Here is a 12,090-nt window from a genome sequence, read left to right as displayed (position 1 = left end):
TGAAAAAGCACATACAAATTATAAAAATATATATTTCTGTCACCAGGAATGCATAAACGTGACCAGCTGGATATAAACTAATGCAAATAGATGGTAATAGATGGTAACAATCGTGACATTTAAACATTTGAGTAGGACTTGCGTGTATTTTTGCCACATTGTTTTAACCGCTTGAGGTTAGCTTTAATGTTAGAATCCTCTCAGCAAACATACTGCTGTTCTCTACTAATGCAGCATGTAGTCAACTAATTAATTACTTTATAATGATATGACAACGTGTACTGTAGTGTACTGTAAACATACCTTTTGTTGTTGATGTTTTAAATCCACATCTGAAGTGTTCCGCTCCATGCAGAGTGTAGTCTCATGTGTCAAAACAAACACCACAAGGCATCAGTGAAGTGATCGTTTTTATTTCGCCTCTAGAGGCCGCTCTCATACTGTATAACGACAGTGGACCCTTCCCAGCCGCTCCAGCACCGGACACAATAGGGAAAAACTATCTGTGTGGATTTTTGCCAATAACCAATAGTTCCAGAAATCTGTTATCATGTCAATTAATTGGCAAAAACCGATATGATTTTACTCCTACAGCGCTTTTTTCCTACACTCAAGTGCTTAAATTTTGCTTTTAGGAATTTAAATACTGGAATACCTAGAAAATTGGCTTGTTTTGTTGAAAAGTGCTTGAGATTAAAATTGACCATTTCTTCAGTGTAATGTGTGTCCATCAAAGATGAGATCCTGCACTCCACTTTCATTGATTAATGTGTCTTTTAATATCCTTTCTGTTCTTTATGGTTAGGTAAAAATGTAAAAAGAAATATTAATTTTGATCACAAAAAGTTAAAAAAAAATGAGACTTCTCTTTCGTTAATAAATGAACAGGAACACCTGTGCGAATCTGTAAGATGTGTGTTAAAATCTTAAACTGACAGTACCATTATAGTGCTTGTTATACAAATGAATGTAAACTGTACACATTATTTCAAACATTGACAGCTCATATCATTATTATATGTACAATTTAATGAAATTTTGACATACTTTTCCGAGACATGTTCTGTTCAGTTCTATTGCTTGTTATGCACCTGATCAGCATGAATGAAGCCCACTATTTTTAAAGGCTTATTTGTTTTTTTATCTTTTTTACAGAGAAAGGTATGAGAAACTCATATTATTTAAACATTTATATTGTGTTTTAAAGAACTTTATTTTGATGAGAAATTATAATGTCCATTTTGCACAAACATAAAAAAATTTAAAAAATGAATCATGAACCTCATATCGTATATCACACCAAATCATGAGATAACCATATCGTCTTACACCTATACTTAAGGGGGTGATAGAGTTACCTTCAAAATGCCTGTGCATTAAACCACACGTGATGTTATTCATGTAGAATGATTCTGAAGAAAACCACTCCATCATGTATTTGTTTTAGATTTAGCCTTCCATTTGTTACTGGAAAGCTTTATGGCAACTATATAGCCAACTAGATATAAATACACAGCTGACAAGGTGTTAGTTAAAGGTGCAATATGTAACATTTTTCATGTAATAATCGCCTTTTTTTTGCCAATGTGTGAACGGCTTGTAACGCAACTTAAAAAATGAGCCCTTCCCGGACTTCCTAGGTTGCCTATTAAAGCCTGTAGACTGATTTTCATGCAAAGGGAGCGGGTCGCATTTGCCGGGAAAATCCAAAGGATGTGACATTTATGCGCACTCCCGAGAGCCTTGCCTCAGACAGTAGCTTCTCTTCCGCTATTCAACATGGTCAGCAGACAGTCTGCAACACTAGGTAACATTATCTTAGAGATGGAATCCAGCAAACGTCCGGCTCCCAGCACAACACCAACTCCTACACAAACTCAAAGCCAAAAAAAACAAAAAAACAACATTTATCTACTGAATCCCGTCTGGCTAAACGGGAACGTGATCGTGGTCGAGCGAAAACTACAGTGAACATCGGCAGGGCATTTGATTCCAGGAGGGACCTTCATTCGGTTTTGGGGATCAAAACAGACCCTGAATTAGCGTTCTTCTTATTGGACAGGTAAGCTTATATAACTGCAAAGCATGTGAAATATAGTGCCATAAGGACTGATCTCTGTCATTTTAGCTAACTTGATCTTGCCTGCTAAACTGATGAACTGCAAGCTAATTTCAACGATCTTCACTTTATACTAAAAGTCAGGTTAATGTCAATGTTAATCTGTAATTATTACATTAAACTTTATTACTGTAAACTACAATAATACATGAAATGAATGTTAGACAATGTTCAAGATAATGCAAAAAGCTCCATTCATTAGTGTAACGTAACTTGGTTATACAGAAAATATATACAATCTATTATTATAAAAAATAGCGCATCGATATATCAAAATGACAGTTGTGATGGAATCACATCAATACTGAATTGTGTCAACATATTTATAATGTACAGTCTATCTTATAAACAGCTACTGTCATCATCCACCAAATTTGGCTAACAGCTATTGATAAAGCTGGCTAGCTAGCTAACTCCGACATTGACTGCATTTATATGATAGCCTATGTATCATGCAAAGAAAAGTGATTACCTGAAACTACAGTCTCGCATAGTCAGACCTATATCCACACTTTGTTTTAGCCCTGTTCCAGCATAATATGCAGTCTCAAAGTTGGTAGTAAAACAATCATAACTATGTAATTTTAATTATGCTACCTCATCTGTCAGCATGATGTCAGTGAATCACATTCAGTCTCTTTGTACGTTACATCATTGTTTTGGTCGATGCTCGCTCGCGTCCCTATGGAGTGTGTGCGCGAGCAACAGGTAGCTAGCTGCAGTTCACTTAATGGCCACAGGTGTCATTAATAACAAGGGTTTCTGAATCTTACATACTGCACCTTTAATAATTCATTGAGGCAATTCACTCACACACACAGTGTGATCGCTTCACTCTGTGTTTGTGGAAGTACAGATGCTGTAGTAATAAAAGTGTTTAGTAATAGTAAAAATGCTTAAGGGAATAAAAGTCATTGTTGTAGCACCTCTAGTGTTCGTTTTCACCAGGAAATTGACGTGATGCATAGAACGAGCCACGTAAAAATCATTGCAAAAATGCAGATATAGAAAAAGACCAAAGCATACTTTCGACATTAAAGTGCTGGAGCCATGAGCTAGACCCTACACCTCCATCAAACGCCTGCTTCAGGCTGCTTTACATATCAACATAACTTCAGTTCATATATTCATACACATGCCTTAAAAGGCATTACACCACTCACAGGCCAACCTACTGACCTACACTTGTAAGAGCACATGACTCAAAAGCCCTAAGAGACATGTTCTAAATCACACAGCAGTGTAGATATCACACAGGTGTTGCCTTGCATGACAATCATAGTCCACATTCTACTAAATGCGCAGATCTTTCAGGCTGTGCAAGGTTTGCTTTTCAGTGTCTATCGTCATAATCAAAGCCACATTTTACATGGTTGAAAACCACATTTACATCTTCCAAGAACCATACAGAGTCAAATTGGTCTGTACGTCATATAAAGAACCTTGAAAGTGTTTCCATGTCTGACGCAGAGACGGAGGTGTCAAAGGTGTGAGCATATGGTTGCATATGGCTGAATGTGTGGTCGGTATCTGCCTAATGTACCTGTGGTTTTTGTGCAAAACTGATACTAGATCTGGTGTTATACACGCTTAATGCAGTTTCACCAGTGAAACATTCACCTTTGGTGTTTAAAAAAACTTTTCGGTGGAAATCAAAGCCAGTCAAATAAGGCCACAAAATTGCTAAAGTGGATCCATGTACAAGTACCTGGCTGAAACCCCATTTGAATAAGATAAATAGATTGCACCTGATGTTTGATTTCAATTAACTTATTTTAAGTAATTCTTTCAATGTTACAATGCTTTCTCCTGTCCCAAATTAATGTGCAGACACAACTGTAAGTAATTTGTAGGTTGATTTCAAGTGTAAACACTAAGAAGCTGTGGTGCTATAAACAGGGCTGAGGAAATAAATTCAAATTTTTTCATAATATATGACCAAAATTCTAATTATATTTTAACTTAAAGACATTATTTCAGTCAGGGGAAAATAGCAACAAAACAGCAACGTGTTATGTTGTTTTTTATTCCAAAGAACATCAGTGGTTGTTAACAGAAGTACAATTCATTTTAACCTAAAGTGCATAAAATAAAAATTTAAAGATTTAACCAGTTTATATTCTCAAATCTCAAATTAAAAAAAGAAAGAGAAAAGAATCACTTTAATAGACAGTTCTATGTTAACTTAGTGTTGCACAGTATTCCTTTCAACTTGACACAGCATTTTAAAATGCATTGCTTATGCATGGAAACACTGATAAGGGAGTAATATGCAACGGCCAGAAACCATCACCTAAGGGGCAATTCACACCGAATGTGTTTTGCATCCATCTGCATTGTATTTCATTGATTGCAATGTAAACATGCGCTAGATGGATGTCTTTGACCATTGTGCCACATCTGTTTAGTCATCATCTAGTGCAGGAGCTCTGTTATAGATGTCGTGTCGAGTTAAAAAGAGCTTCAACCTTTAGTGCATCTCGACACACCTACGCTTTGCACTTTTTTGGCACAAGAATGGGTACTGTCTTAAGTTATCATCCGTGCTTGGCCTACATCCAAAATTAATATGCACAGTTTTAGCATTCAAATGTAAAAATGTTTTTCTTAAATTCGACAAATTCATATTTTAATTTGAAAGCCTTAATTCAAAACATTGTTTTGTTTATTTGAGCACCCCAACCAGCCTCAACAGTTTTGGCTTAACCCATGGAGTGTGACGGGGACGGGACTATCTGTTTGGTTGGGGGCGGGACTATCTATTTGTGATGCTAGTGGCACAGAAATTACACACTTTAAAAGATGCTTTGGAGTGACTCTTGCTAGGCAACAGAGAGAAGGAAACAAGAAATCTTTAGTGAGGGGGTGTTTTGCTGAGAGAATATAGGACAGTGCACAGACAGCAAGAACCACACACACTGCAGTTCAGTAGTTGCATCCAATAATTCAGGCCGTGACCTAATGCCTGTATACACAAAACTGTACTGCCATTTCAAAGCAGGTACTAAATAAAGTGTTTTATCATATACACCTGCAGATACAACCAAAGTTTTACACTTTTCTCATACTTCACTTCGCATCCCTGCCAGTTACTGCAACAAAGCAACTCAGAGTAGGGCAAATAGCATGCTCATCACTCCTCCAGGTGTAACCAAGCAACAGAATCAACTTATATAATCAGCTCTGCATTTCATTGATGGGGTGTTATAGGATGGGACAGCTACAGTAATGGACTTGATCCAAGTCAACAATTACAGGGCTCTGTGTTTTTCGATCCATAATGCAATTAAACTTGTCACCTGTAGCTGTTTGAAAAACCCCTAACCTCCAGCACAGCCCATCTGACACATCAGTCACACTGACAAACACACTATATCAACAGATCTGCGCAGTCCGCATTGAATGGATGACCCCCAAGTGCACCATTGATTCATAAAATACAAAAAATGTTGCTGCCATTTGAGCCATTGGCAGGGCCTGTTAACAAATTATCTGCACTGACAACATCAGAGCTCTAAAAACAAATGAATACCTGGATTACACAATCTGTAGCAATGCTCTAATAATAATATTTTATAATAATAATAATAATAATAATAATAATAATAATAATAATATCTAATTACAGTGTGTGTGCAGTAACTGATACTGTTAATCTACAATTTTCTGAAACTAATTCAACCCGAACCACTTAAGACACCATTCAAACTTTGTTTTGTAGATGCACACAGCACACAAGGCTGAAATTATCTATTTAAAGTTAGTAATTACACACACACACACACACACACACAAAGATTAAATAAAATAAAAAAATGTGCATTGACTTATGTTGATAGAATGAGAATGTTCAGCATTACCACAGTCACAAAGATAATGTCACGTAATATACTAATATTCGCATACTAAACAGCCATTGGTCTTCAATTTATTTGCATTCTGAATTGTGATTGGTCTTTTTTTATACTTACCATACATACAAATACAGTAACATATACTGTACCAATGTTTGCAACATTGCAAAAGAGAAAATAAACTGCATTAGAGGCTATTCACACCGAAACCGTTATTGTGCTACAAAAAGACATAGCGCTACCATCCAGTTTTCCTGACCAACCACTGGGTGGCGCCATGATGATTCTAATTTCTGTTAGACTGTTTTCTGGTTCTTGTCTCCATAAGAAGAAATGACTTGGTAAATTATCGGCATTGTGGAGCCACATGCTTTTTTTTTTAATTTGGCAATTCAATACGCTAAACATCACTTTATCCCATTATCACTAAAAACATTCGCAGATGTGAGTAAAAACACTGTAAACCATAAAACTAAAACAGGCTTCCATTACGGCCCGATCACATTTACCTTTGCACTTTGAAATTTCGCAGCCGAAATACAGTCATCTCAATCAGAATCCGCGTTATCATGAATTTCGCGCGATGGACTCTCGGGCTCACGCCTTCTTCACTAGCGGAATTTTGCTGTGCAAACATGGGACGGTGCCTTTATGAATCGTGGAGTACTTCGTGTTCTCGAGAAAAGATGTTTATAGAAGTTCTAAAGTTCTATTGAACTTGAAATGGCTTCTGAAATAAACACAGTGCTCCTGCACGAGATGCTAAAAGACGTCCGTTGATCACGTTTACATAGAAAAACAATCTTTAAAAAAACTGAGCAGACAGACGCAAAAACGTTTGGGTGTGAGCGGTCCCTTATGCGATATTCATACTCAGGACAGAAAACAAGGAGCGTGCTGCTTACTGTCATGACAACGGCAAAGCGGCTCTGATGTGGCATATTCATTTACACAGAACCAAAGCCTTAAAGGGATAGTTTACCCAAAAATTTAAACTCATGGTTTACTCACCCCTGTGTTGTTATAACCCCATATGACTTTTTCTTTTCCTAAACACAAAGGGAGAACTTGTAAAAAAAAATTGTGCTCAGTGATGTCATGCAATGGCAGTGTATGGTGACCACCTCTTCAAGCTTCAAAAGGAAACAAAAGTATAATTCAGAAGTCTAATAAATTATTCCTTGTGACTTGTGATTGCTCTGAAAGCATTCAGTAAGGTTTGGTGAGAAACAAACCCTAATCTAATATATTACTTAAGGCCCAGGTATACTTTGTTTATGCGGGTTCCGTTTTAGCTCACGCCTGGGTGACCGGGTTGCCTTTGTGAGTATACTCTTTTGACCATGAGCAAATATGAACGCATTTGACGCATGCTCACTACAACTTCGTGATACTCTTTTAGTACAATCAATGGCCGACGCATGTGCCGACAATGCGCACAGACGATGACCATGTCCGCGAGTTGAGAAAATCTGGCCAGCGCTGACTGGATTTTGACTAAATCTACGTCACGCATACTGTGCGCAGAGCGATCAGCAACGCGGACTTACAATGTATACTTTGGCCTTTAGTGGAAATGTTGACCGACCGTTGCTCTCCTGTGCAAATTCATGACAGGGCATGAGAGCAACAGTTCGCTGCACCCGCTAGTGGGATGGGGCATTCAAGTGAAAACTCATTTTGTTTATCTAAAAACAGGTCTGCCACACCGATACTAACGACAGAGCATAACACAGCTGCACACAAACCAGAGAACAGAAATTATAAAACATGTCTGAAGAGTTTTAAATTCAAATAGGAGATGCATTTCTATGCCCAGCCTTATTTGTTTGGACCTGAATACACGGAAATCAAACAGAGAGTGGGTGAAGAGGCTGAGGAAGCCACAGTCACACCGTGTCCTAACCTGACGGCAAATAACACGCGATAAAAAGGTATATTTTCTATGTTAAGTGTCAGAGTTTTTGTTCTAACCAGCTATGACAAGCGAATGTACATTTTGCCAATCGTTCGGTTTCTATTTGTGGCGTCTCGCCATGAAGCTCCTTCAGCTGTGAACTGGCACCGTTCCAAAATCTTTCTCATAACAGTATATCAAAGCCAGCATCTCATGAGCCAGATAAATACTTGATTTTGGCAGAGAATGTTACACCTACCGAATGTTTTCGCTGAGGTCTCACTCTCTTCTGGTGGAAGTCTGTCTCACACACACACACACACACACACACACCGGTTTAGAATGGAGAAGAGGTGACAGACATTACCATCTTCTTTATCCCTCTCAGTTTGATAGAGTAATTTGTTTCAAACAAATAAGGCTGGACATAGAAATGCATCTACTCTTCGACCTCAAATTCTTCAGACAAGTTCTGTTCTCTGGTTTGTGTGTAACTGGGTTGTGATCTGTTGTATAGCTGTGTATAGCTGTGGCAGACCTGTATTTAGATAAACAAAATGAGGTTTCACTTGAATGCCCCATCTTGTGAGCAGGTGCAGCAAACTGTTTTCGTGCCCTATCATGAACGCTAACAGAGGAGCAACGGTCGGTCAACAGTTTCACTAAATAATACAGTACATTTTGGTTTGTTTCTCACCAAACCTCATCAGAATTCAGCTTTTAGTACAATCATGAGTCCCATGGTATACTTTATTAGACTTCTGAATTATACTTTTACATCCTTTTGAAGCTTGAAGAGGTAGTCACCATAAACTGCCATTGTATGATATCACTGAGCACAACATTGTTCAAAATTTCTCCATTTGTGTTTAGAAAAAGAAAGAATTTCATATGGGATTATAACAACACAGGGGAGAGTAAACAATGACTGAATGTAATTTTTTTGGTGAACTATCCCTTTAAATCTAAGTGTACATAAAATGTTAACATTATTATGTTGCTGCTTTGCAAGAATTGGTATTTCCTTCAGGAAATGCAAATCTAATATACAATGTGAGAACGCATTTTCCAATTACATGGCAGGGTTTTTCACAACGGAAATAAACACCAGTCTGAAGATATACGGCTATCGTGAATCGTGGTATGAGCCCATTGCAGTTTACACTGTAGCTTGCTTGCTTGCTTTCTATCGATGCGCACATACGCACGAATACAATATTAGTTACAATGGAAAGGCTATAGCGTTGACACGTGTATTTACTGAGACAGCATTCATTCCACACTGCCATGAATGGCACCGCGCGTCTATATTCGCCATGTATGCAGAAGACGCATTCTATTATTAGAAAACATTTACAAGCCATAAACACACTCACCTAAACTACCGGCGAAACCGTCCATGTCTGAGGTAAATATCCAGGGAGATATTCCTGGAGCGACTAGGGGGATTTCGCCGTCCTCTATTCGAGAAGAAAGAATAGTACGTGGTTTTGGAGGTAAAATGTCACGCCGACTCCTTTGGATGTGATCGGCTTGTTTTGAAGAACAACGGGGGGTGACCGATCTGCGGTTGATTCTCTGTCCGGATAGCGCAGCGCTTCTTGGGGCACTCGATCACGGCGGCTCCCTGAGCTGCTCCAGCGCGATCGCTGACACCTCCGGCGGGGGAGGGAGTATAAGGAGCGCTGGGCTTTCGCGTTTCCGACTCCGCCTGCTTTGGCACGACAGGCTTCCCCTCAGACGCTGAGCAGACTGCCCGATTGCGCCACAGCCTGACTCAATATGACAGCTCTAGCACTCAAGTGCACACTGGTGTCCTTAGATGATTATCATAGTTGACATAGTATCATTTCTTTCCCCCTCATTTATTGTCCCTTATATAATCCACATGCTACTCCATGCGCATGTATTTTAGTTTATTTTTTTAAAGAAAAAACTATAAGAAAATAATCAGAATGAGGTGAGTTTTAGATCTTTGCTGCACTGTCCTTATGTGACACACGCAAGATAGGAGGGTAGACCGAGTACAGTTGTAACCCTTTTTGCTTTTTGCTGTACTGCACAAATACAGAGCAGAATAAATATACTTTTTATGACAGTTGTAATGTGCTAAATAATGTGATGCCTATTTTATAGGCTACTCTGTGATTATTTTCAAATATGTCTAATTTTTGCATATGATTTGTTGAGCGGGACGTGGTCGTGTGTGTCACTGGGGAGAGAGGAAGCGGTAAGGGCCATCAACTGGTGATTAATGATGCGTAACACCTGTTTCTCGTTACAGTGAAGACGGAGATGGGCTTGAAAAGGCCGCCGAGAACGCCAGTGAGGGTGAGAGAGTTGCGTGAAGCTGAAAAGCCACTTTTGTATTTGTGAAGTCTGTTTGGTGTTTATGAAGCTGAAAAGCCTATACTTTGTCTGTGAAGCTGAACGCTTGAATAAAAGCTGATTTACCTGGACTGCCAACCCGCTTCCCGATTCCTTCCTGTTGGAACCTTTACAGTATCTAACACAACAGCTGAAAATACTCTTAGTTTTCCTCACCCTGATATGAGGCATCCTGTGACATACGGGCCTTTTCGAAGAACATGGGGGCCCTAAGCAAAATCTTATGTGGAGGCCCTAAGCGAAATCTTTCTATTAATTACACAAAATGCCAAAAAAAAAAAAAAAAAAAAAAAAAACGAACAAAAATTTAACAATATATTAAGAATAAATAACTATACAAATTGACAATAAATTACTATAAATAACTATATACAAAATAAATAAAAAACCTTGCTTTGCGGGGCCCCCTGATGGTTAGGGGGGCCCTGGGCCTATGCTAAATAATCTTTGACCCTACTTACAAAAAAACGTACGATAGAGTTATCATGTTTTTTTTTTATTTTATTTTATTTATTTTTTTTTATTATTATTACTATTTTATTATTATTATTATTATTTTTTGGGGTGTATTCTTTGGTATCGTATTCTTTGAAGTACCTCTGAGTTACAACGAAAATAGCAAAGTGTATGCATATGCCAATCGTTCATCACCATTGTATTACCATCTTTGTACTGCGTTGCCTCCGGATAACAAACCCATTTTCTTCACTTTGCAAGCACATAATGCTTATACTGTACGATGACAATAGTTGTTAAAGATTTTTTTAACCCATCAAAAAAAAATATTTACATTTGTTAGTGAGTACACTTGATTTTGAAACATCTAAAGTCATGTATATAAATTAATTATTAAACTATCCATCTTTTTAGATATTTTCTTAACATTGAAATTAAATGTAAAAAGTTAGATAGGAGACATTTCTATTAGATATTGTGACATTGCAGATTGTGCAATTCCTATTACACTCATATTTAGTGTGATAAAATAGTTTAACAACATTGTTCATTGCTCTTTATTTTATTTATTTGTAGTATTCTGACATCCACAAAGTATATAGTCACTCATTTTCACTTCAAATATTTAAATAAATAAAGACCTGTCTTTGATTATTTTTTTTTCCATCCTTCAAGCAACATACCTAAAATTAATATATTTAATAATTATTTTTCTATTCTGTTATTATTTTGTTTTAGATTTTGGTAATGATTTCCATTTAATGCAAGAAAAATCAAACCTTTTAAAAAAAACATTAAAGGGTTAAAACCATGGTATTCTCTGAAGTACCTCTGAGCACCATGTAAATATGGTAATTATTCAGTACCATAAAATTTATCAAAGTACCATGGAATTGCTATCTGATGCCACAAGTGAACCATGGTACCAACACAATACTTCTTTGTAAGGGAGAGTGTTAAGGGTTTACATTTGTTTGCAGAGGACATCTGCCCCACAGGTGTCAACTGTTTGTTTTTCCGACAATGCATTGGACACAATGGACAATAAAGGTTGTAAGCAAGGTAAATGTAGTCCACAGGTTGTTAAATTATGCAATGTGCCTGCATTTTATTATGTTCATTTGTTTTTACCCTTTGCCTGTCCCTCAAAAAAAATCACATGCTATTCTATGTGCATGCATTTTAAATAAAACACTAAAATATGAAAAAAAAAAGAGAAGCAAAATACGCAAATACAAATCTTTGCCTCAGTAAGAAATTAAATCTCATCCGATGTTCGCACAGGCAAGGGCAGCTCTTAAAAAACGTTTTGAATATGTGCCTTGTTAAAGGAATATTCCGGGTTCAATTCAAGTTAAGCTCAATTGACAGCATTT

At 37.5% G+C, this 12,090-nt stretch overlaps 1 protein-coding gene across 3 annotated transcripts in view; it reads right to left on the bottom strand.

The window, feature by feature from the left end:
* LOC127413695 (echinoderm microtubule-associated protein-like 4) overlaps positions 1-9,545 on the bottom strand; it is a 125,995-nt gene extending 116,450 nt beyond the window's left edge. Inside the window, exon 1 of one of the 3 annotated variants that reach the window (XM_051651032.1) lies at positions 9,247-9,545. In XM_051651032.1, the coding sequence (XP_051506992.1) occupies positions 9,247-9,271 (25 nt within the window). In that variant the 5' untranslated portion in view covers positions 9,272-9,545. Of the gene's footprint in view, positions 1-303; positions 5,620-9,246 lie in introns of those variants that run through there. The other 2 variants (XM_051651035.1, XM_051651036.1) reach the window with 2 other exon arrangements.
* Positions 9,546-12,090: the final 2,545 nt, after the last annotated feature.

The sequence above is a fragment of the Myxocyprinus asiaticus genome, chromosome 23 (assembly GCF_019703515.2).
Source record: "Myxocyprinus asiaticus isolate MX2 ecotype Aquarium Trade chromosome 23, UBuf_Myxa_2, whole genome shotgun sequence".
NCBI classification, from domain to species: domain Eukaryota; kingdom Metazoa; phylum Chordata; class Actinopteri; order Cypriniformes; family Catostomidae; genus Myxocyprinus; species Myxocyprinus asiaticus.
The sequence above is the reverse complement of the archived record's forward strand: the minus strand, read 5'-3'. Positions and strand labels throughout refer to the sequence as shown.